The sequence below is a fragment of the Lonchura striata genome, chromosome 31, assembly GCF_050655825.1.
Source record: "Lonchura striata isolate lonStrDom1 chromosome 31, ASM5065582v1, whole genome shotgun sequence".
Lineage (NCBI taxonomy): Eukaryota > Metazoa > Chordata > Aves > Passeriformes > Estrildidae > Lonchura > Lonchura striata.
The window spans coordinates 5,850,597-5,876,059 of NC_140733.1; the positions used below are offsets into that span (position 1 = coordinate 5,850,597).

Here is a 25,463-nt window from a genome sequence, read left to right on the forward strand (position 1 = left end):
GACAGTTTTGGGGCCCCGGGGATATTTTGGGGCCCCGGGACAGTTTTGGGGTCCCGGGGAGGGTCCCGGGGATATTTTGGGGTCCCGGGGATATTTTGGGGTCCCGGGCCAGTTTTGGGGTCCCGGGGCAGTTTTGGGGTGCCGGTGCCGCGGGGCTCGCACTCGCTCACGTCCCCGGGGGAGCCTTTAATGGTTCGGTCCCGTTACAGCCGAAACGCCGCGGCCCCGCCCTTTCCCGTGACGTCACAAGAGGGGGCGTGGCTTACACCGCCCGCGCCCCGAGGTGGGCGGGGCCAGAGACCACGCCCCCGAAGAGAAGCCACGCCCCCACTGAGCGAGGCCACGCCCCCTCGGGCGGGGGAGGGGCGGCCCTGAGTGAGGGGGGGAGGGGGAGGAACCTCGGAGTAAAAGCGGAGTAAGGGGGGCGTGACCCCGGAGTAAAACCCCGCCCCGGAGGAGCCAGAGCGGGGAGAAGCGTCCATCGTGGGCGGGCTGGGAGTAACCCCCGAGTAAACCGTGAGGAACCCCAGAGTAAACTGTGAGGAACCCCAGAGTAAACTGTGAGGAACCCCAGAGTAAACTGTGAGGAGCCGCAAAGTAAACCGTGAGGAACCCCCGAGTAAACTGTGAGGAACCCCAGAGTAAACCGTGAGGAACCCCCGAGTAAACCGTGAGGAACCCCAGAGTAAACTGTAAGGAGCCGCAGAATAAACTGTGAGAAACCCCCAAGCAAACCGTGAGGAACCCCCGAGTAAACTGTGAGGAGCCGCAAAGTAAACCGTGAGGAACCCCAGAGTAAACTGTGAGGAACCACCGAGTAAACCATGAGGAACCCCCGAGCAAACCGTGAGGAACCGCAGAGTAGAACACCCACTTGGAGTAAAACGTGAGTAACTCTGGAGTGAAACCACCCTGGAGCAGAGCGTGAGTAACTCTGGAGCAGCGTCCGCCCCGCCGTGGGGCCGGGTGGTGTCGGAGTAAGTCACGAGTAACCTCAGAGTGCCGCGCCGAGCCCGGAGTCCGCAGTGAGTAACTCCTGAGTACGGAGCGCTCCCCTCCCGGCCGTGACCCCGAGCAGGGCCTGAGGAACCTCTGAGTAGCGGCGGCGCAGCGACCCTTGAGTAACGCCAAGATCCTGGGCAGGGCTGAGTAACCTCGGAGTAGGAGCCGAGTGTGAGGGCGAGTATCGGCGGAGTATCCGTGGAGCATCCTCGGAGGAGAACAGAGAGCGGAGGCCGAGTAACGCGGGAGCAGCGACTGAGCAGCCTCTGAGTAGCACGAGGAGGGGCTGAGTAGCGGCTGAGTAAAGCTGGAGCAGCGAAGGCGGCGGAGGCCCCACCCACGGGGCGTGGGGCCCGGGAAGGCCGGAGCAACCTCGGAGTAAGCGTCGAGCAGGGTAAGGCCACCACGGGGCGAGCGCGAGGAACCTGCGAGTACGGCCGGAGCAACCTGCGAGTACGGCCGGAGCAACCTGCGAGTACGGCGGGGCAGGCCGAGAGCGGTGGGACACCGGAGGAGAGCCGGGGCTGAGTAAGCTCTGAGTAAACTCCAAGTCAAGGCTGAGTAAGCTCTGAGTAAGCTCCGAGCAGGGGCGTAGTAAGCGCCGAGCAAAGGCCAGGAGGATCGAAGCACCTGGAGGTGGGTGTGAGTAAGGAGTGAGTAGAGCCGGAGGAAGGGGGAGTGAGCACGGCTGGAGTACGGAGCCGCCGAAGCCCGGAGTACGTCTGGAGTAAGCTGTGAGCAACGACTGAGGAGCTGCGGAGCCCGCGCTGACCGTGAGTAACCCCGGAGTAAAGCCCGGGCAGGAAGCGAGTCCTGAGCAGCCTCGGTGTAAAAGCTGAGGAGGCTCCGAGGAAGAACCGGGAGTAACTCGGGAGTAGCCGAGAGCGAGGAGAGGCCGAGCAGCCGCGGAGTAAGGCTGGAGTAGGGCAGGGCTGGGCCGGAGCCGCCTCGGAGGAAAGTCGGAGTAACCCCGGAGTAAACCGGGCCCGGCCTGGCCGAGGAAGCTCCCGGGAGACGCCGCAGCCCCGAGCACGCCGGGAGTAAAGCAGGAGTAACCTCCGAGTAAGCTCCCCTCGCCCACCCCCCCAATATAGACTCTGCTTTACAATATTGCCTTGAAAAAATAAAACTCGACGTAAACCCGGAGGGGGGGGAACCCCCCAAAAAAATGGGGGGGGACCCCAAAAATGGGGAGAGACCCCAAAAATGGGAAGACCCCAAAAATGAGGAGAGACCCCAAAATGGGGAGACCCCAAAAATGGGGAGACCCCAAAATGGGGAAACCCCAAAAATGGGGAGAGACCCCAAAAATGGGGAGAGACCCCAAAATGGGGAGACCCCAAAATGGGGAAACCCCAGAAATGGGGAGACCCCAAAAATGGGGGGACCCCAAAATGGGGAGACCCCAACCCCCCCCAGAACGGGGGTCCCGCGTGAACCCCCCAAAATCCAGCAGCAATTCCTCAGGGGGGGATTTTTTTGGGGGGGGGTCACCAGTCCAAGGACCCCCCCCCTCCCCTCCCCCCCCGCAGTTTTTGGGGTGTCCCCAAAGGTTCGGAGGATTTTGGGGTGACCCCAGGCCGGATTTTGGGGTCCTGGGGTGCAGCTGCGATCCCGGGGCTGTGGGGAGAGGAAAGAGTTAAAAGGGGACCCCAAAATGATCAAATCCCCCAACTCCACCCCAAAATTTATCCCTCCCTTTTTTTGGGGTTCCTCCCATGAATTTTGGGGGGGTCCGAACCCCGAATTTCAGGGGGGGGTTCCCCGGGTTTGGGGGATCCCAATTCCAGGGGGTTCTCCCGGGTTTTTATCCTTTTAATTTTGGGATTTTTGGGGCGTCAGCTCATTTTTGGGGTTTTGGGGGTCATCCTCCCAATTTTGGGGGGCTAATCATGAATTTTGGGGGAGCTGATCCCGGATTTTGGGAGTTGATCCCGGATTTTGGGAGTTGATCCCAAATTTTGGGGGCTGATCCCAAATTTTGGGGGGGGCCTCACCTGCTCAACATCAGAACTCGGTGTCGAGCACCCGGAAGGCGGAAGAACCTGCGGGGAAAAAAGGGGTCAGGAAACACCCAAAAAAACCCCAAAAAACCACAGAATCACCTCAAAAAAACCCAAAACCACCCCAAAAAAACCCCAAAATCACACTGAAAAATCACCAAAACTACCTCAAAAAAAAACCCCAAAATCACCCCAGAAAAAAACAGAAAAATCACCCAAAAGAACCACACCAAAACCACCTCCAAAATAGCCCAAAAGCACCTCAAAGAAACCCCAAAATCACCCCCAAAAAAACCCCAAAATCACCCAAAAAAAACCCCCAAAAAACCCCCAAAATCACCCAGAAAAATCCCCCAGAATCACCCCAAAAAACCCCCCAAATCACCCAGAAAAATCACCAAATCCACATCCAAAAAAACCCCAAAAAACCCAAAATCACCCCCAAAAGACCCTAAAATCACCACACTAAAAAACCCCAGGGTTCAACGTATGGATTTGGGTTTTATGGGTTTTTTTGGGATTCAGGGGTTTTTGGGGTTCAGAGGATTTTGGGATTTGGGATTTTGGGGCTCAGGGATCTTGGGGTTCGGATTTTGGGGCTCAGGGATTTTGGAGTTCGGATTTTCGGGTTTGCATTCTGAGGCTCAGGGATTTTGAGGCTCAGGATTTTTGAGGTTCAGGGGTTTTTGGGGTTCGGATTTTGGGATTTTGGATTTCGGGGCTCAGGGATTTTGGGGCTCAGGGATTTTTGGGGTTCGGATTTTGGGATTTGGGATTTCGGGGCTCAGGGATTTCGGGGCTCAGGATTTTTGGGGCTCAGGGATTTCGGGGCTCAGGGATTTTTGAGGTTCAGGGATTTCGGGGCTCAGGGATTTTTGAGGTTCAGGGATTTTGGGACTCAGGGATTTCGGGGCTCAGGGATTTTTGGGGTTCGGATTTTGGGGTGCCACCTGTGGGGGGCAGGGCCGCCGAGCGCAGCCCCGGCTCCTTCTGCAGCTGGATCTCCTTCAGGGCGAAGATGGACGTGGCTGGGGGGAGCGGAACCAGATCAGGGGGCGGGGCCAGCCCAGGCCACACCCCTAAACCCGCACCCCTGATTTGCATAGCCACACCCACCCGAGGTTAAACCCCAGCCATTCAGCCCCGCCCACAGCACAGATCCACCAATGGGAAAGCCCCATTCTGAGCCACGCCCACACTAAGCCACGCCCATACAAAGCCACGCCCACTCAGAGCCACGCCCACACTAAACCACGCCCACTCAAAGCCACGCCCACTCAAAGCCACGCCCTCAAAACGTCATTTAAGGTTCCAAGTGAGGCCCCGCCCCATTGCCACGCCCATGGACGCTCCGCCCCATTGCCACGCCCACATGAAGCCCCGCCCACATTGCCACGCCCATGCCAAGCCCCGCCCCAAATTCCCCATTCATGCAAATCTCCGTCCTCAGTGCCCCACTCCGCCAAGCCCCGCCCCAAATTCCCCACCCATGTGAAGCCCCGCCCCCAGTGCCACACCCACCTGAGGCCCCACCCAAATGCCACACCCACACAAAGCCCCGCCCCCATGTGAAACCCCGCCCCAATTCCCCACCCATGCCAAGCCCCGCCCCCAGTGCCCCACCCACACCAAACCCCACCCCAGTGCCCCACCCACGCCAAGCCCCACCCCCTATTCCCCACCCACGTGAAACCCCGCCCCAATTCCCCATCCATGCAAATCTCCAGTGCCCCTCCCACAACAAGCCCCACCCCCAATTCCCCACCTATGCAAATCTCCGCCCCCAATGCCCCACCCACACCAAGCCCCGCCCCCAATGCCACACCCACGTGAAACCCCGCCCCAATTCCCCACCTATGCAAATCTCCACCCCCAGTGCCCCACCCACACCAAGCCCCACCCCCAGTGCCCCATCATGCAAATCCCCACCCCCAGTGCCCCACCCATCTGAAACCCCGCCCCAATTCCCCACCCATGCAAATCTCCAGTGCCCCACCCACACCAAGCCCCGCCCCAATTCCCCACCCATGCAAATCTCCAGTGCCCCACCCAGCCCGGCCCCGCCCCCGGCCCCGCCCCTCACTCACTGTCGGGCAGGGCGCTGACGCGCGGCCCCAGGCAGCTGAAGAAGGCGTGTCCCATGGCCTCGGCCGCCGGCAGCCGCCGCCGCCCCTCGAACTGCCCCGCCCGTCAGCCACGCCCACCGTGGGACACGCCCACCGAGGGGCGTGGCCGCGCACAAACCCCGCCCACTCCCAACAAGGGGGCGTGGTCACACCCAAACCCCGCCCACTCCCAACAAGGGGGCGTGGTCACACCCAAACCCCGCCCGCTCCCAACAAGGGGGCGTGGTCACGCCCAAATCCCGCCTATCAAAGAGGCGTGGCCACAACAAACCGCGCCCAGAAAAGGGGCGTGGTCATGCATAAACCCCGCCCACAAGAAAAGGGGCGTGGCCACACCCAAACCCTGCCCAGCAAAGGAGCGTGGCCAATCACAAACCCCACTCAGCAAAGGGGCGTGGCCACATACAAACCCCGCCCTCCAGCCATCAAAGGGGCGTGGCCACATCCAAACCCCGCCCAGCAAAGGGGCGTGGTCACAACAAACCCCGCCCAGAAAAGGGGCGTGGCCACCCCACCCCCTCCCTAGGAGCCACCCCCCGTGGGGGAAGCCCCGCCCCCTTGGGGTGGGGTTTGGGTGTGGCCAAAGGGGCGGGGCCGGCAGAGGCCACGCCCACCTCACCTGCAGCAGCTGCCCCAGGAGGTCGGCGCCATCTTGGTCCAACCTGGGGGGACAGAGGGGCTCAGGGACCCCGAGACACCCGGGCACGGTGACACCCACGGGGCGCCCACGGGGCGGTGACACCCACAGGGGACAGTGACACCCATGGGACAGTGACACCCACGGGGCAGTGACACCCACGGGGCAGTGACACCCACAGGGGACAGTGACACCCTCAGGGCGGTGACACCCATGGGACAGTGACACCCACGGGGGACAGTGACACCCTCAGGGCGGTGACACCCACAGGGGACAGTGACACCCATGGGGCAGTGACACCCATGGGACAGTGCCACCCACAGGGCGGTGACACCCACAGGGGACAGTGCCACCCATGGGGCGGTGACACCCATGGGACAGTGACACCCACGGGGGACAGTGACACCCTCAGGGCGGTGCCACCCTCAGGGGACAGTGCCACCCATGGGACAGCGCCACCCACGGGACAGTGCCACCCTCACAGGACAGGTGTCACCAGTACAGGACAGGTGCCACCCCACAGGACACGTACCACCCCCCTGTGTCACCCCCATGGCCCAGGTGCCACCCCAAAGGACAGGTGCCCTCCTACAGGACAGGTGTCACCCCATATGCCACTACTATGGGACAGGTGCCACCCTCAGGTGACAGATGCCACACATGGGACACCCCATGGCACAGGTGGCACCTTATGTGCCACCGCTACGGGACAGGAGCCGCTCCATGTGCCACCCTGTGGGACAAGTGCCATTTTTTGGGACAGGTGCCACCCCACGGCACAGGTGGCACCCTCAGGGGACAGGTGCCACCCTACGTTCCACAACTACAGGACAGGTGCCACTCCCATGGCACAGGTGCCACCCCCATGTGCCACCACTATGGGACAGGTGCCACCCTCACAGGACAGGTGCCACCCCAGGTGCCACCCCACGGCACAGGTGCCACCACAAAGGACAGCTGCCATTCTTTGGGACAGGTGCCACCCTCAGGTGACAGATGCCACCCCAGGTACCACCCCACGGCACAGGTACCACCCCACGGCACAGGTGCCACCCTCACAGGACAGGTGCCACCCCAAAGGACAGGTGGCATTTTTTGGGACAGGTGCCACCCTCACGGGACAGATGCCACCCCCGGTGCCACCGCGGCGCCGTGCCCTCACCGCGGCGCGTGCTGCCGCAGCCCCTCGGGCGGGTACAGCGGGTACTGGTGCGCCCGGAACTCGGCGTTGGCACCGATGCCCGGCCACGTCTCCTCCGTCGGGGTCCCTGGGGGCACGGGGGGTCAGGGCCCGCGCCCCGAGATGGCCCCAAAAACCCAGAACTGTCCCAAAAACCCCAAATTTTCCTGGGTTTGACCCAAAAAATACCCAGATTTGCCCCAAAAAACCCAGATTTACCCCAAAAACCCAGAATTGCCCCAAAAAACCCAGATTTACCCCAAAAAAACCCGAATTTTTCCTGGGTTTGCCCAAAAAAACCCCAGATTTGCCCCAAAAAACCCCCAGATATGCCCCAAAAAACCCAGATTTGCCCCAAAAAACCCCAAATTTTCCTGGGTTTGCCCCAAAACCCCCAGATTTGCCCCAAAAAAAACAGAATTGTCCCCAAAACCCCAGAATTGTCCCAAAAAAACCCAGAAATTGTCCCCAAAAAACCCCAAATTTTCCTGCGTTTGCCCCAAAAAACCCCCAGATTTGCCCCCAAAACCCCAGAATTGTCCCAAAACCCCCAGAATTGTCCCCAAAAAAACCCAGATTTGCCCCAAAAAACCCCAAATTTTCCTGGGTTTGCCCCAAAAACCCCCAGATTTGCCCCAAAAAACCCAGAACTGTCCCAAAAAATCCAGAAATTGCCCCAAAAAACCCCAAATTTTCCTGGGATTGCCCCCAAAAAACCCCAGATTTGCCCCCAAAAAAACCCAGAATTGTCCCAAAAACCCCAGATTTGCCCCAAAACCCTCCAAATTTTTCTGGGTTTGCCCCAAAAAAACCCCAGATTTGCCCAAATTTTCTTGGATTTGCCCAAAATCCTGCCCAGATTTGCCCAAATCCCCTCCGAGATTTTCCCAATCTCCACCTGAATTTGCCCAAATCCCTCAGGATTTGCCCCAAACCCTCCCAAATTACCCCCAAATCCCCCCAGATTTCCCAAAACTCCCTGAATTTCCCCCAATCCCCCCTAGATTTCCCCAACCCCCCCCTGAATTTTCCCAAATCCCCCAGATTTTCTCCCAAATTTCCCCCAAACCCCCCCTGGATTTGCCACAAATCCCCACAAATTTCCCCCAAAACCCCCCGGATTTGCCCCAAATTTCTCCCAAATCCACCTGAATTTCCCCCAAAGCTCCTGAATTTTCCTCAAACCCCCCAAATTTTCCCAAATCCCCCCGGATTTCCCCCAAATCCCCACCCAGCAGGCGGAAGATGAAGTGCAGCTGCTCCTCCACCGTGGCCCCGGGGAACAGCGGCCGCCCCGTCACCATCTCCGAGAAGATGCAGCCGACCCCCCTGGCAGGAGAGACCCAAAAAACCCCAAAATTACCCCAAAATTACCTCAAAATTACCTCAAAATTATCCCAAAATTATACCCAAAATTACCCCCAAAATTGCCACCAAATTACCCCAAAATTACCTCAAAATTACCTCAAAATTACCTCAAAATTACCCCCAAAATTGCCACCAAATTACCCCAAAATTACCTCAAAATTACCTCAAAATTATGCCAAAATTATACCCAAAATTACCCCCAAAATTGCCACCAAATTATCCCCAAAATTACCTCAAAATTACCTGACAATTACCCCAAACTGACCCCCAAAATTACCCCAAAATTACCCCAGACTGACACCCCTGGCAGGAGAGACCCAAAAACCCCAAAATTACCCCCAAAATTACCCCAAAATTACCACCAAATTACCCCCAAAATAACCCCAAACTGACACCCCTGGCAGGAGAGACCCAAAAACCCCAAAATTATCCCAAAGTTACGCCCAAAATTACCCCAAAAAACACAAACTGATCCCAAAAATCCCAAAATTATCCCAGTGCCCCCCAATCCTTCCCAGTGCCCGTCCCAGTAAATCCCAGTAAATCCCAGTGCCCATTCCAGTCCATCCCAGTGCCCCTGGCAGTGCCCCCAGTGCTCCCAGTCCCATCCCAATGAATCCCAGTAAATCCCAGTCCCTCCCAGTGCCCATCCCAGTCCATCCCAGTGCCCCCAGTGCCCATCCCAGTGCCACCAGTGCCCGTCCCAGTCCACCCCAGTCCCTCCCAGTGCCCACCACATGTCCATCTGGGTGCTGTACTCGGTGGAGCCCAGCAGGATGTGCCCGTCCCAGTAAATCCCATTGAATCCCAGTGCCCCCAGTGCCCATCCCAGTGCCCCCAGTGCCCATTCCAGTCCATCCCAGTGCCCCCAGTGCCCATCCCAGTAAATCCCAGTGCCCCCAGTGCCCATCCCAGTAAATCCCAATGAATCCCAGTAAATCCCAGTAAATCCCAGTGCCCGTCCCAGTAAATCCCAGTCCCTCCCAGTAAATCCCAGTAAATCCCAGTGCCCCCAGTGCCCATTCCAGTCCCTCCCAGTGCCCCCAGTGTCCATCCCAGTAAATCCCAGTGCCCCCAGTGCCCATCCCAGTAAATCCCAGTAAATCCCAGTGCCCCCAGTGCCCATCCCAGTCCATCCCAGTGCCCCCAGTGCCCATCCCAGTAAATCCCAGTCCATCCCAGTCCCTCCCAGTCCCTCCCAGTGCCCACCACATGTCGATCTGGGTGCTGTACTCGGTGGAGCCCAGCAGGATGTGCCCGTCCCAGTAAATCCCATTGAATCCCAGTGCCCCCAGTGCCCATCCCAGTGCCCCCAGTGCCCATCCCAGTCCCTCCCAGTGCCCCCAGTGCCCATCCCAGTCCCTCCCAGTACTCCCAGTGCCCACCACATGTCGATCTGGGTGCTGTACTCGGTGGAGCCCAGCAGGATGTCGGGCGGGCGGTACCACAGCGTCACCACCTCGCTCGAGAACGTCTTGGTGGGGATGGACTTGGCCCGGGCCAGGCCTGGGGGGCACAGCGGGGTCAGGGGGCACCAAATGGGGCACCAAATGGGGCTGGGGGGCACCAAAGGGGGCATGAAATGGGGCTGGGGGGGCACAGCGGGGTCAGGGGGCACCAAATGGGGCACGAAATGGGGCTTGGGGGGCACAGAGGGGTCAGGGGGCACCAGATGGGGCTGGGGGGGCACCAAATGGGGCACGAAATGGGGCTGGGGGGCACAGCGGGGTCAGGGGGCACCAAATGGGGCACGAAATGGGGCTTGGGGGGCATTAAATGGGGCTGGAGGGCACCAAAGGGGGCATGAAATGGGGCTGGGGGGCACCAAATGAGACTGGGGGACAAAAAATGGGGCACGAAATGGGGCTGGGGGGGCACCAAATGGGGCACGAAATGGGGCTGGGGGGCACCAAATGGGGCACGAAATGGGGCTTGGGGGGCACAGAGGGGTCAGGGGGCACCAAATGGGGCTGGGGTGGCACCAAATGGGGCTGAGGGGGCATGAAATGGGGCTGGGGGGCACCAAATGGGGCTGGGGGGGCACCAAATGGGGCTGGGGGGGCAAAAAATGGGTTGAGGGTGGCACAAAATGGAGTCCTGGAGAGTTTAGTGGAGTTCTGAGGGGGTTTTTGGGGTCCCAGATGAGTTTTTGGGGTCCCAGATGAAGATTTTGGGGTCCCAGGTCAGGTTTTTGGAGTCCCAGGTGAGTTTTTGGGTTCCTGAGTGAGTTTATGGGGTCCCAGGTCAGGTTTTTGGGTTCCCGGGTGAGTTTTTGGGTTCCTGAGTAAGTTTTTGGGGTCCCAGGTGAGATTTTGGGGTCCCAGATGAGTTTCTGGGTTCCTGGGTGAGTTTTTGGAGTCCCAGGTGAGTTTTCGGGTTGCCCTGACCAAAGTCTGCCAGCTTGAGGTCCCCCCGGCGGCTGAGCAGGTCCTGGCGAGGTTTATGGTTTTTTTGGGGGTTTTATGGGTTTTTTGGGGGGGGGTGGGGGTTTTTGGGGTCCCGGGTCAAGTTTTTGGTGTCCCAGGTCAGGTTTTTGGGGTCCCAGGTGAGTTTTCGGGGTGCCCTGACCAAAGTCTGCCAGCCTGAGGTCCCCCCCGGCGGCTGAGCAGGTCCTGGCGAGGTTTATGGTTTTTGGGGAGGTTTTGGGGGGTTTTTTTGGGGGGTTGGGGGTTTTTGGGGTCCCGGGTCAGGTTTTTGGTGTCCCGGGTGAGTTTTCGGCGTGCCCTGACCAAAGTCTGCCAGCCTGAGGTCCCCCCGGCGGCTGAGCAGGTCCTGGCGAGGTTTATGGTTTTTGGGGAGGTTTTGGGGGGTTTTTTGAGGGGGTTGGGGGTTTTTGGGGTCCCGGGTCAGGTTTTTGGGGTCCCAGGTGAGTTTTCGGGTTCCCCTGACCGAAGTCTGCCAGCTTGAGGTCCCCCCAGTGGCTGAGCAGATCCTGGCGAGGTTTATGGTTTTTTTGGGGGGTTTTATGGGTTTTTTTTGGGGGGTTGGGGGTTTTTGGGGTCCCGGGTCAGGTTTTTGGGGTCCCGGGTCAGGTTTTTGGGGTCCCAGGTGAGTTTTTGGGGTCCCGGGTCAGGTTTTTGGGGTGCCCTGACCGAAGTCTGCCAGCTTGAGGTCCCCCCGGCGGCTGAGCAGGAGGTTCTGGGGTTTGAGGTCGCGGTGCAGAACTTTGTGGCGGTGGCAGAAGGCGAGACCCCGCAGGAGCTGGAACAGGAACAGCTGCGCCCCAAAAACGGGCTGGGGACACTCGGGGACACTCGGGGACACTCGGGGGACAGAGAGGGACACCAAGGGGACACACAGGGACACACAGGGACAGACAGAGGGACACACAGGGGACACACACGGACAGAGAGAGGAGCCTTGGGGACACCTGGGGACACCCAGGGACACTCGGGGACAGACAGGGACACCCAGGGGAGCCTTGGGGGCACCCAGGGGACCCTCAAGGACATGTGGGGACAGGCAGGGACACACAGAGGACAAACAGGGGACACCTGGGGACACCCAGGGACACCTGGGGACAGACAGGGGACACCCAGGGGAGCCTTGGGGACACCCAGGGACACCCAGGGACAGACAGGGGACACCCAGGGGAGCCTTGGGGACACCCAGGGACACCCAGGGACACCCGGGGACAGACAGGGGACACCCAGGGGAGCCTTGGGGACACCCAGGGACACCCAGGGACAGACAGGGGACACTCGGGGACAGACAGGGGACACCCAGGGGAGCCTTGGGGACACCCAAGGGACCCTCAAGGACATGTGGGGACAGGCAGGGACACACAGGGGACCCTTGGAGACACCTGGCGACACCCAGGGACACCCAGGGACACTCGGGGACAGACAGGGGACACCCAGGGGAGCCTTGGGGACACCCAGGGACAGGCAGGGACAGGCAGGGGACACTTGGAGACAGACAGGGACACCCAGGGGAGCCTCGGGGACACCCAAGGGACCCTCAGGGACATGTGGGGACAGGCAGGGACACACAGAGGACAAACAGGGGACACCTGGGGACACACAGGGACACCTGGGGACAGACAGGGGACACCCAGGGGAGCCTTGGGGACACCCAGGGACACCCAGGGACACTCGGGGACAGGCAGGGGACACTCGAGGACAGACAGGGGACACCCAGGGGAGCCTCGGGGACACCCAGGGGACCCTCAGGGACATGTGGGGACAGGCAGGGACAGACAGAGGGACACCCGGGGACAGACAGGGGAGAGGCAGGGACACCCAGGGGATCTTTAGGGACAGACAGGGACACACAGGGACAGGCAAAATTCCCCCAAAATATCCCCAAATCCCCCCAAAATTCCCCCAACCTTCACCCTGACTTTGTGCGTGCTGATGGCTTCAAAATCCCCCCAAAAAAAAAACCCCAAACTCCCCCAAAACTCCTCCAAAATACCCCAAAACCACCCTAAATCCCCCCAAAATTCCCCCAAAAAACCCCAAATCCCCTCAAAATTTCCCAAAATCCCCCAAAATTCCCCCAACCCCTCACCCTGACGTTGTGTGTGCTGATGGCTTCAAAATCCCCCCCCCAAAAAAATCCCAAAACTCCTCCAAAATACCCCCAAAATACCCCAAAACCACCCTAAATCCCCCCCAAATCCCCTGAAATAACCCCAAAATCCCCCCAGCCCTCACCCTGACGTTGTGCATGCTGATACCCCCAAAACCCCCCAAATCCCCCCCAAAATTCCCCCAAATCCCCCCCAAAACCCCCCAAAATTTCCCAAATTCCCCCAAACACCCCAAAATCCCCCAAAATCTCCCCAAAATCCCCCCAGCCCTCACCCTGACGTTGTGCGTGCTGATACCCCCAAAACCCCCCAAATCCCCCCCAAAATCCCCCCAAATCCCCCCCAAACCCCCCCAAAATTTCCCAAATTCCCCCAAACACCCCAAAATCCCCCAAAATCCCCCCAAATCCCCCCAAAATCCCCCCAAATCCCCCCAAAATTCCCCCAACCCCTCACCCTGACGTTGTGCATGCTGATGACGTTCCCACAATCATCCAGGTACTGCTTGAGGTCCCGGTCCTGGGGGAAAAAGCAGAAAATCCCAAATTTTGGGGGATTTTGGGGCACCCTGGGGGGGTTTGAGAGTCTCCAGAGGGAATTTTGGGGTGAATTTCAAAGTGATTTTGGGGTGAATTCGGGTGGATTTTTGGGGTGGTTCTGGGGGGAGTTCAAGATGAATTTCGGGGTGAATTTGAGGTGATTTTAGGGGGATTTTGGGATGGTTTGGGGTGGATTTTGGGGTGGATTTTGGAGTAAATTTGGGTGAATTTGGGGTGATTTAGGGGAGATTTTGGGGTAAATTTTGGAGTGAATTTGGGTGGATTTTGGAGTGATTTGGGGGTGAATTTCAGGGTGATTTTGGGGTGGATTTTGGGGTAAATTTGGGTGAATTTTGGGGTGGATTTAGGGGTGAATTTGGGGTGATTTAGGGGTAATTTGGGGGTGAAATCTGGGGGATTTGCAGGGATTTGGGGTGAATTTTGGGGTGATTTAGGGGTAATTTGGGAGTGAATTTTGGAGGACTTGCACAGGCTTGGGGGAATTTTGGGTTGAATTTTGGGGTGATTTAGGGGAGATTTTGGGTTGAATTTTGGGGTGATTTAGGGGAGATTTTGGGTTGAATTTTGGGGTGATTTAGGGGAGATTTTGGGTTTAATTTTGGGGTGATTTAGGGGAGATTTTGGGGTGGATTTGGGGGTAATTTTGTGGCAAATTTGGGGGGATTTGCGGGGATTTAGGGTGAATTTTGGAATGATTTAGGGCTTATTTTGTTGTGAATTTTGGGGTGATTCAGGGGAGATTTGGGGGCGACGTTGGGGTGAATTTTGGGGTGAATCTGGGGGGATTTGGGGCTCACCAGGTACTCGAAGACCAGCGTCAGGCACTGCGGCGTGTGCACGATGTCGTGCAGCGTCACCACGTTGGCGTGCTTGAGGTCCCGCAGGAGCGACACTGCGGGGACACGGGGACATTGGGGACACGGGGACATTGGGGGGATTGGGGACATTGGGGGGATTGGGGACACTGGGGACATCGGGGACATTGGGGACATTGGGGACATTGGTGACATCAGGGACATTGGGGGGATTGGGGACATTGGGGACATTGGGGACACTGGGGACACTGGGGGGATTGGGGACATTGGGGACATTGGGGACACTGGGGACATTGGGGACATTGGGGACATTGGGGACATCAGGGACATTGGGGACATTGAGGACATTGGGGGAATTTGGGACATTGGGGGGACTGGGGACACTGGGGACACTGGGGACATTGGGGACACACAGGGGACATTGGGGGGGACACGGGGACACGGGGACATTGGGGGGATTGGGGACATTGGGGGGGCACAGGGGACACGGGGACATTGGGGACATTGGGGACATTGGGGGGACACGGGGACATTGAGGAAACACAGGGAACATTGGGGACACTGGGGACATTGGGGGGGCACAGGGGACATTGGGGACACTGGGGACATTGGGGGGATTGGGGACATCGGGGACATTGAGGACATTGGGGGCACAGGTGACATTGGGGACCACCCCGACCCCTCCCCACCACAGCGACCCCCAGTGTCCCCAATGTGTCCCCAGTGTCCCCAGGCTGTCTTGGGTGTCCCCAGGGTGTCCCCAATGCCCCCCATGTGTCCCCACCCTCGCGGATGGCCGTGCAGGCTGTGTCCCCAGGGTGTCCCCAGTGTCCCCAGGGTGTCCCCAATGTCCCCAGGGTGTCCCCAGTGTCTCGCCAGTGTCCCCGAGGTCCCCCCCAATGTCTCCTCAATGTCCCAAATGTCCCCCCAAAGTCTCCAGGGTGTCCCGGGTGTCCCCAGGGTGTCCCACCCTCGCGGATGGCCGTGCAGGCTGTGTCCCCAGGGTGTCCCCAGGGTGTCCCCAAGGTGTCCCCAATGTCCCCAGGGTGTCCCTGTGTCCCACCCTCGCGGATGGCCGTGCAGGCTGTGTCCCCAGGGTGTCCCCAGGGTGTCCCCAAGGTGTCCCCAATGTCCCCAGGGTGTCCCTGTGTCCCACCCTCGCGGATGGCCGTGCAGGCTGTGTCCCCAGGGTGTCCCCAGGGTGTCCCCAAGGTGTCCCCAATGTCCCCAGGGTGTCCCCGTGTCCCACCCTCGCGGATGGCCGTGCAGGCTGTGTCCCCAGGGTGTCCCCAATGTCCCCAATGTCCCCAGGGTGTCCCACCCTCGCGGATGGCCGTGCAGGCTGTGTCCCCAGGGTGTCCCCAGTGTCCCCAGGGTGTCCCCAATGTCCCCAGGGTGTCCCACCCTCGCGGATGGCTGTGCAGGCTGTGTCCCCAGGGTGTCCCCAGGGTGTCCCCAGTGTCCCCAGGGTGTCCCCAATGTCCCCAGGGTGTCCCACCCTCGCGGATGGCCGTGCAGGCTGTGTCCCCAGGGTGTCCCCAGTGTCCCCAGGGTGTCCCCAATGTCCCCAGGGTGTCCCACCCTCGCGGATGGCTGTGCAGGCTGTGTCCCCAGGGTGTCCCCAGGGTGTCCCCAGTGTCCCCAGGGTGTCCCCAATGTCCCCAGGGTGTCCCACCCTCGCGGATGGCCGTGCAGGCTGTGTCCCCAGGGTGTCCCCAGTGTCCCCAAGGTGTCCCCAATGTCCCCAGGGTGTCCCACCCTCGCGGATGGCCGTGCAGGGCGCGCCCTCCTCGTGCTCCAGCCGGATTTCCTTCAGCGCCACCAGGTTCTCGGTCAGCTTGCTGCGGCCCTTGTACACCGTGGCGTACGTGCCCTGGGGACACAGTGGGGACATGGGGACATCAGCAGGGACATTGAGGACATGGGGACATCAGCAGGGACACTGTACACCGTGGCGTACGTGCCCTGGGGACAGGGGACATGGGGACATCATCAGGGACATGGGGACATCAGCAGGGACACTGTACACCGTGGCGTACGTGCCCTGGGGACAGGGGACATGGGGACATCAGCAGGGGACAGGGGACATGGGGACATCAGGGACACTGCACACCGTGGCGTACGTGCCCTGGGGACACATTGGGGACATTGGGGACATCAGCAGGGACATTGGGACATCAAAGACACTGTACACTGTGGCGTACGTGCCCTGGGGACAGGGGACATGGGGACATCAGCAGGGACATCGGGGACATGGGGACATCAGGGACACTGTACACCGTGGCGTACGTGCCCTGGGACATGGGGACATCATCAGGGGACGGGACATCAGGGACACTGTACACCATGGCACACGTGCCCTGGGGACACAGTGGGGACATTGGGGACATGGGGACACCAGCAGGGACATGGAGACATCAGCAGGGACATCGGGGACATGGGGACATCAGCAGGGACACTGTACACCATGGCATATGTGCCCTGGGGACACATTGGGGACATCAGCAGGGACATTGGGGACATGGGGACATCAGCAGGGACATGGGGACATGGGGACATCAGCAGGGACATCAGGGACACTGCACACTGTGGCGTACGTGCCCTGGGGACACAGTGGGGACACTGGGGACATGGGGACATCAGCAGGGGACATGGGGACATGAGGGACACTGCACACCATGGCATACGTGCCCTGGGGACACATTGGGGACATGGGGACATCAGCAGGGACATCGGGGACATGGGGACATCAGGGACACTGTACACCGTGGCATACGTGCCCTGGGGACACGATGGGGACATTGGGGACATCATCAGGGGACATTGGGGACATCAGCAGGGACACTGGGGACACTGCAGACGGTGGCGTACGTGCCCTGAGGACAGAGGGGACACGTTGGGGACATTGGGGACATCAGCAGGGACGTTATCAGGGACACCTGCACACCGTGGTGTAGTGCCCTGGGGGACACGGAGATAACACAGGTGACACGGGTGACACGGGTGACACGGGTGACACACAGGTGACACACGGGTGGCACACAGGTGACACAGGTGACACGGGTGACACAGATGACACAGGTGACACACAGGTGACACAGGTGGCACACAGGTGGCACACAGGTGGCACACAGGTGACACACAGGTGACACAGGTGACACACAGGTGACACACAGATGACACGGATGGCACACGGGTGACACACGGGTGACACAGGTGACACAGGCGGCACACAGGTGACACAGGTGGCACACAGGTGGCACACAGGTGACACAGGTGGCACACAGGTGACACAGGTGACACACAGATGACACGGATGGCACACAGGTGACACAGGTGACACAGGTGACACAGAGGTGACACAGGTGACACAGGTGACACGGGTGACACAGGTGGCACACGGGTGACACACGGGTGACACAGGTGACACACAGGTGACACAGGTGACACGGGTGACACAGGTGACACACAGGTGACACAGGTGACACACAGGTGACACAGGTGACACAGGTGGCACACAGGTGACACGGGTGACACACAGGTGGCACACAGGTGACACGGGTGACACAGGTGACACAGGTGACACACAGGTGACACAGGTGACACGGGTGACACACGGGTGACACACAGGTGACACACAGGTGACACAGGTGACACAGGTGACACAGGTGACACAGGTGGCCCCGGCCCTCACCTCTCCCAGTTTGTCCAGTTTCACGTAGGTCTCCAGTTTCCCGAAGCCGATCTCCGACTGCCGGGAGGGAGCGCGCTCAGGGGGGCTGGGACAGCCCCGCCCCCCTGTGCTGGCCTGGACTGGGCTGGACTGGTTTATACTGGGCTGTACTGGGCTGTGCTGGGCTGTACTGGTTTGTACTGGGCTGGACTGGGCTGTACTGCTTTATACTGGGCTGGACTGGGCTGTGCTGGGCTGTACTGGTTTGTACTGGTCTGTACTGGTTTATACTGGGCTAGACTGGTCTGTACTGGGCTGTGCTGGGCTGTACTGGGCTGTACTGGTTTATACTGGGCTGTGCTGGTCTGTACTGGGCTGCACTGGTTTATACTGGGCTGGACTGGGCTGTACTGGTTTATACTGCTCTGTACTGGGCTGTGCTGGGCTGTACTGGTTTATACTGGTCTGTACTGGGCTGTGCTGGGCTGGACTGGTCTGTACTGGTCTGTACTGGTTTATACTGGGCTGTACTGGGCTGTGCTGGGCTGTACTGGTTTATACTGCTCTGTACTGGGCTGTGCTGGGCTGTACTGGTTTGTACTGGTCTGTACTGGTTTATACTGGGCTGGACTGGTCTGTACTGGTCTGTACTGGTTTATACTGGGCTGTGCTGGTCTGTACTGGGCTGTACTGGTTTATACTGGTCTGGACTGGGCTGTGCTGGGCTGTACTGGTCTGTATTGGGCTGTACTGGTCTGTACTGGGCTGTGCTGGGGTGTACTGGTCTGTACTGGTTTATACTGGCCTGTACTGGTCCGTACTGGGCTGTGCTGGGCTGTACTGGGCTGTGCTGGCCTGTGCTGGTCTGTACTGGGCTGTACAGGTCTATACTGGTTTATACTGGTCTGTACTGTGCTGTACTGGTTTATACTGTGCTGTGCTGGGCTGTACTGGTTTATACTGGTCTGTACTGGTTTGTGCTGGTCTGTACTGTGCTGTGCTGGCCTGTGCTGGTTTATACTGGTCTGTAATGGTCTGCACTTGTCTATACTGGTCCCTACAGGCCTGTACCAGCCCATACTGGCCCACACTGTCCCATACAGTCCCACACTGTCCCATACTGGTCTATACTGGCCCATACTGGTCTATACTGGTCCATACTGGTCTATGCTGTCCCACACTGTCCCATACTGGTCTATACTGGTCCATACTGGTCTATGCTGTCCCACACTGTCCCATACTGGTCTATACTGGTCCATACTGGTCTATGCTGTCCCACACTGGCCCATACTGGTCTATACCAGCCCATACTGGTCTATACCGGCCCATACTGGTCTATACAGTCCCACACTGTCCCGCACCGGCCCATACTGGCCCATACTGGTCCGTACTGGTCCGTACTGGTCTATGCTGTCCCGCACCAGCCCATACTGGTCTATACCGGCCCATACTGGTCTATACTGGCCCATACTGGTCTATACTGGCCCATACTGGTCTATGCTGTCCCACACTGTCCCATACTGGTCTATACCGGCCCATACTGGTCTATGCTGTCCCACACCGGCCCATACTGGCCCATACTGGTCTATACAGTCCCACACTGTCCCACACCGGCCCACACCGGCCCATACTGGCCCCTACTGGTCCGTACTGGTCCGTACTGGTCCGTACCAGGGAGACGCGGCGCAGGCGGCGGCTCAGCGCCCCGGGCAGCCCCAGCGCCCCCTCGGGCAGGCGCGTGTCGGCCGGCAGGGACAGGCGCTTGGTGACGTCCTGGGGGCACAGGGCACCGCGGCGTCCCAGTGCTCCCAGTGCCCTCCCAGTGCTCCCAGTGCCCTCCCAGTTCAACCCAGTGCCATCCCAGTCCAGCCCTGTGCCCTCCCAGTGCCCTCCCAGTGCTCCCAGTGCCCTCCCAGTGCTCTCAGTGCCCTCCCAGTTCACACCAGTGCCCTCCCAGTGCCCTTCCAGTTCAGCCCTGTGCCCTCCCAGTGCTCCCAGTTCCTCCCAGTGACCTCCCAGTGCCCCCACTCCCCCCAAGTCTCCCCACTCCCCCCAGTGTGCCCAGTCCCCCAAGTCCCCCCCAGTCCCCCCCAGTCCCTCCCAGTCCCCCCAGTCCCCCCAGTTCCCCAGTCCCCCCAGTCCCCCCAGTCTCCCCCAGTCCCCCCAGTCTCCCCCAATCCTCCCAGTCCCTCCCAGTCCCCCAGTCTCCCCAGTTCCCCCCAGTCCCTCCCAGTCCCTCCCAGTCCCTCCCAGTCCCCCCAGTCCCCCCAGTTTGCCCAGTCCCCCCACTCCCCCAGTTCCCCCAGTTCCCCCAGTTCCCCCAGTCCCTCCCAGTCCCCCCAGTCCCCCCACTCCCCCAGTCTCCCCCAGTCCCCCCAGTCTCCCCCAATCCTCCCAGTCCCTCCCAGTCCCCCCAGTCCCCCCACTCCCCCCAGTCCCCCCAGTCCCCCCCAGTCCCTCCCAGTCCCCCCAGTCCCCCCCAGTCCCCCCAGTCCCTCCCAGTCCCTCCCAGTCCTCCCAGTCCCCCAGTCCCTCCCAGTCCCTCCCAGTCCCCCCAGTCCCCCCAGTTTGCCCAGTCCCCCCACTCCCCCAGTTCCCCCAGTCCCCCCAGTCCCTCCCAGTCCCCCCGTCCCCCCAGTCCTTCCCAGTCCTCCCAGTCCCCCAGTCCCCCCCAGTCCCTCCCAGTCCCCCCCAGTCCCTCCCAGTTCCCCCCAGTCCCCCCAGTTCCCCCCAGTCCCTCCCAGCCCCCCCAGTCCTTCCCAGTCCTCCCAGTTCCCCCAGTCCCCCCCAGTCCCTCCCAGTCCCCCCCAGTCCCTCCCAGTCCCTCCCAGTCCTCCCAGTCCCCCCCAGTCCCTCCCAGTCCCCCCCACTCCCCCCAGTTCCCCCAGTTCCCCCAGTCCCCCCAGTCCCCCCAGTTCCCCCCAGTCCCTCCCAGCCCCCCCAGTCCTTCCCAGTCCTCCCAGTCCCCCCAGTCCCTCCCAGTCCCCCCAGTCCCCCCCAGTCCCCCAAGTCCCCCCCAGTCCCTCCCAGTCCCCCCCAGTCCCTCCCAGTCCCTCCCAGTCCCTCCCAGTTCCCCCCAGTCCCCCCAGTTCCCCCCAGTCCCTCCCAGCCCCCCCAGTCCTTCCCAGTCCTCCCAGTTCCCCCAGTCCCTCCCAGTCCCTCCCAGTCCCCCCGTCCCCCCAGTCCCCCCAGTCCCTCCCAGTCCCCCCGTCCCCCCAGTCCCTCCCAGTGCCCCCAGTTTGCCCAGTCTGCGCTCCCACCTCGCAGGCGCCGTGCCGCGGGTGCTGCCGCAGCCTCACGGGTGACGCCACCTCCTCCGAGGACGTCCCCGAGGGGGGGTCGCTCTCCCCGTCCGACCCCATCCGGGCCTCGTCCCCCCCCGGCTCTGGGGGCACGGGGGGGTCAGGGGCCCCGACGCACCCAAAATGTCCCAAAAAACCGTGAAATAATCCAAAATATCCCAAAAGGACCCAAAAGAATCCAAAATACCCCAAAATAACCCAAAACGACGCAAAACAACCCAAAAGAATCCGTAATACCCCAAAATACCCCGAAATAATCCAAAATACCCCAAATGAATCCAAAATACCCCAAATGAATCCAAAATGTCCCAAAATAATCTGTAATACCCCAAAATACCCCAAAACCACCCCAAAACATCCCAAAATAACCTAAACCACCCCAAACACCCAAAACATCCCAAAATAACCCAAAACACCCCCAAAACTTCCCAAACCACCCCCAAAAATCCCCACAAACCCCCCCCCCAAAATCAAAGGACCCCCCCCCCCATGTCCCCAGTGTCCCCCCAAACCCCAGGGACCCCCCCAATGTCCCCAAATGTCCCCCCAAACCCCAGGGACGTCCCCAATGTTCCAAATGTCCCCCCCCGATGTCCCCAGTGTCCCCCCAAACCCCAGGGACCCCCCCAATGTCCCCAAATGTCCCTCCCAAAGTTCCCAAATGTCCCCCCCAAACTCCAGGGACCCCCCCAATGTCCCAAATGTCCCCCCCAATGTCCCCAAATGTCCTCCCTGATGTCCCCAAATGTCCCCCCCAAAGCCCAGGGACCCCCCCAATGTCCCAAATGTCCCCCCCCCGATGTCCCCAGTGTCCCCCCAAACCCCAGGGACCCCCCCAATGTCCCAAATGTCCCTCCCAAAGTTCCCAAATGTCCCCCCCAAACTCCAGGGACCCCCCCAATGTCCCCAAATGTCCTCCCTGATGTCCCCAGTGTCCCCCCAAACCCCAGGGACCCCCCCAATGTCCCCAAATGTCCCCCCCAAACTCCAGGGACCCCCCCAATGTCCCCAAATGTCCCCCCCGATGTCCCCAGTGTCCCCCCAAACCCCAGGGACCCCCCCACTGTCCCCAAATGTCCTCCCTGATGTCCCCAGTGTCCCCCCAAACCCCAGGGACCCCCCCAATGTCCCCAGTGTCCCCCCCAATGTCCCCAAATGTCCCTCCCAATGTCCCCAGTGTCCCCCCAAACCCCAGGGACCCCCCCAATGTCCCCAAATGTCCCCCCCAATGTCCCCAAATGTCCCCCCCAATGTCCCCAGTGTCCCCCCAAACCCCAGGGACCCCTCCCCACTGTCCCCCCGGTGTCCCCACACCGTGCCACCCCCCCCCAGTTTGGGGACACGGAGGTGACGCGGGGACAGCGCCCGGTTGGTGGCACCGGGGCCAGGTGGTGGCACCTGGGGGGGCAGCGGGGACAGGACACGGGGACAGATGGACGGACACGGGGGGGGGACAGGGACAGATGGACGGACACGGGGGGGGGACAGGAGGGGACCCCCGGGTCTTAAAGGGGCCGTGTCCTGCTGGGGGGGGTCTTAAAGGGACAGGCACCCCAAAATGTGCCCCCCCGACAGCCTCTTAAAGGGACAGGCACCCTCTTAAAGGGACAGGCACCCTCTTAAAGGGACAGGAGCCCTCTTAAAGGGACAGGAACCCTCTTAAAGGGACAGGAGCCCTCTTAAAGGGACAGGCACCCTCTTAAAGGGACAGGAGCCCTCTTAAAGGAACAAGAACCCCCTTAAAGGGACAGGCACCCTCTTAAAGGGACAGGAACCCCCTTAAAGGGACAGGCATCCTCTTATAGGGACAGGAACCCTCTTAAAGGGACAGGAACCCCAAAGTTGTCCCCCCCACACACACCTTCTTAAAGGGACAAGCACCCTCTTAAAGACACAGGCACCCTCTTAAAGGGCCAGGCACACTTTTAAAGACACAAGTACCCTCTTAAAGGGACAGGCACCCCAAAATGTACCCCCCTGCCAGTTTCTTAAAGGGACAGGCATCGTCTTAAAGGGACAGGCACCCCAAAATGTGCCAATCCTCCCAGCTTCTTAAAGGGACAGGCACACTCTTAAAGGGACAGGCAACCTCTTAAAAGGCCAGGCTCTCTGTAAGACAGCCAGGTACCTTCTTAAAGGGCCAGGCACCCTCTTAAAGGACCAGGTACCTTCTTAAAGGGCCAGGCACCTTCTAAAGGACCAGGTATCTTCTTAAAGGGACAGGCACACTTAATTTCCCTTTTGCTCCCCACCCCCAAGGCTCTTTCTTAAAGGGCCAGGCACCCTCTTAAAGGACCAGGTACCTTCTTAAAGGGCCAGGCACCCTCTTAAAGGACCAGGTACCTTCTTAAAGGGCCAGGCACCCTCTAAAGGACCAGGTATCTTCTTAAAGGGACAGGCACCCTCTTAAAGGACCAGGTACCTTCTTAAAGGGACAGGCACCCTTAATTTCTCTTTTCCTCCCCACCCCCAAGGCTCTTTCTTAAAGGGCCAGGCACCCTCTTAAAGGGCCAGGCACCCTCTTAAAGGGCCAGGCACCTCTCAATCTCCTTCCCATCCCTCCCAAAGCTTTTAAAGGGCCAGGCACCCCCAACCCTCTTAAAGGGCCAGCGCTCACCGCTGTCGCTGCCGTCGCGGGGCTCCCCCAGGCCCTTGTCGGGGGCGCGGCCGCCCCGCAGCGTCATGGACAGCTGCCGCTTGATCTTCTTCATCCGGTCCATGGCACCTGCGGGCACCGGGCACGGCTGGGCACGGCTGGGCACGGCCTGAACACCCGGGCACGGCCTGGATACCGGGGCACGGCTGGGCACAGCCTGAACACCTGGGCATGGCTGGGCACCTGGGCACAGCCTGAACACCTGGGCACGGCCTGGATACCGGGGCACGGCTGGGCACGGCTGGGCACGGCCTGAACACCCAGACATGGCTGGGCACAGCCTGAACACCTGGGCATGGCTCGGCACCTGGGCACAGCCTGAACACCCGAGCACAGCTGGGCACAGCCTGAACACCCGAGCACAACTGGGCACACCTGGGCACAGCCTGATTACCTAGGCACAGCTGGGCACGGCCTGAACACCTGGGCATGGCTGGGCACCTGGGGTCACTGCACACCTGAGTGCCCCGCACACCTGGGCACAGCCCAAACACAGCTGGGCACAGCCTGAACACCCAGGCAGGGCTGGGGAACTGGGCACAGACTGAACACCTGGACACAGCTGGGCACCTGGGCACAGCCTGAACACCTGGGCACGGCTGGGCACCTGGGCACAGCTGGGAACAGCCAGCACACCTGGATTTACCCTGAACACCTGGCACCCACCCTGCACACCCGGGCACACCTGGCACCCACCCTGCACACCTGGGCACAGCTGGGCACCCCCTCACACCTGGGCACAGCTGGGCACACCTGGAGCTACCCTGCACACCTGGGCACACCTGGGGCACCCCCTCACACCTGGGCACACCTGGGCACACCTGGGCACCCCCTCACACCTGGGCACACCTGGGCACACCTGGGCACCCCCCCCCCCCCCGCTGCCCTCCCGTCAGCCGCGGCCTCCGCGGGGGGATCCCGGGGGGTTCCCGGGGGCTCCCGGCCGCTCCCGGGGCTGGTTCCCGTTACCGGCTCAGCGGCGCGGAGCCTCCCAGAAATCCTCGGCCATGGCGGGGCCGGGCCCGACCCCGCGGGCGGCTCCGGTGGGGCCGGGCCGGGCCGGGCCGGGCGGGAGCGGCGGCGGCGGCGGCGGCGCAAGATGGCGGCGGGGGCGGCGCGGCGGTGACGTCACGCGAGGGGCGGGGCTAAGAGCGCGGTAACCACAGCGCGAGGGGCGGGGCTGCGCGCTGGGGGCGGGGCTAAGAACGCCGTGACGTCAGCGCGAGGGGCGGGGCTCCGCGCTGGGGGCGTGGCTAATGGCGCAGTGACGTCAGCGCAAAGGGCGGGAAAGGAGCGGTGGTGGCGGGGAGGGGTTAAAAAGGGGGCGGGGCTTACGAGGACACGCCCCCTAAGGGGCGGGGCTGTTCGGGACCCTCCCCCCCGCTGACCCTCCCGGATCACTCAGGAATTACTCCGGGGTTACTCCCAGTTCACTCATTACTCTGGGGTTACTCCCAGTTCACTCATTAATTACTCAGGTTACTCCCAGTTCACTCAGGAATTACTCTGGGGTTACTCTCAGTTCACTCATTACTCTGGGGTTACTCCCAGATCACTCATTAATTACTCCAGGGTTACTCCCAGCTCCCTCCTGTGCACCGCACATC

At 60.6% G+C, this 25,463-nt stretch overlaps 1 protein-coding gene across 1 annotated transcript; it reads right to left on the minus strand.

Moving 5' to 3' along the window:
• Positions 1-171: 171 nt before the first annotated feature.
• Positions 172-24,980, minus strand: CDK16 (cyclin dependent kinase 16). The gene is made up of 17 exons (XM_085563548.1): positions 24,826-24,980; positions 23,818-23,925; positions 21,159-21,283; positions 19,570-19,671; positions 17,920-17,976; positions 15,984-16,098; positions 14,208-14,302; positions 13,307-13,369; positions 11,409-11,532; positions 9,702-9,822; positions 8,180-8,277; positions 6,931-7,036; positions 5,751-5,793; positions 5,093-5,183; positions 3,956-4,033; positions 3,000-3,047; positions 172-2,622 (listed from the first exon to the last, which is right to left on the minus strand). Exons 2-16 carry the CDS (start codon positions 23,918-23,920, stop codon positions 3,010-3,012), a joined length of 1,359 nt encoding a protein of 452 aa, XP_085419674.1. The 5' UTR covers positions 23,921-23,925; positions 24,826-24,980; the 3' UTR covers positions 172-2,622; positions 3,000-3,009.
• Positions 24,981-25,463: the final 483 nt, after the last annotated feature.

Bases quoted from the DNA above. Each gene is read 5' to 3' on its own strand.
- CDK16 (XM_085563548.1), bottom strand. From the start codon at position 23,920: ATGGACCGGATGAAGAAGATCAAGCGGCAGCTGTCCATGACGCTGCGG. The intron at 11,533-13,306 runs GTGAGGGGTTGG...TTTGGGGCGCAG, and splicing joins TCAGCATGCACAACGTCAGG to CTGTTCCTGTTCCAGCTCCT. The intron at 7,037-8,179 runs GTGGGGATTTGG...CCGTGCCCCCAG, and splicing joins CTTCATCTTCCGCCTGCTGG to GGACCCCGACGGAGGAGACG.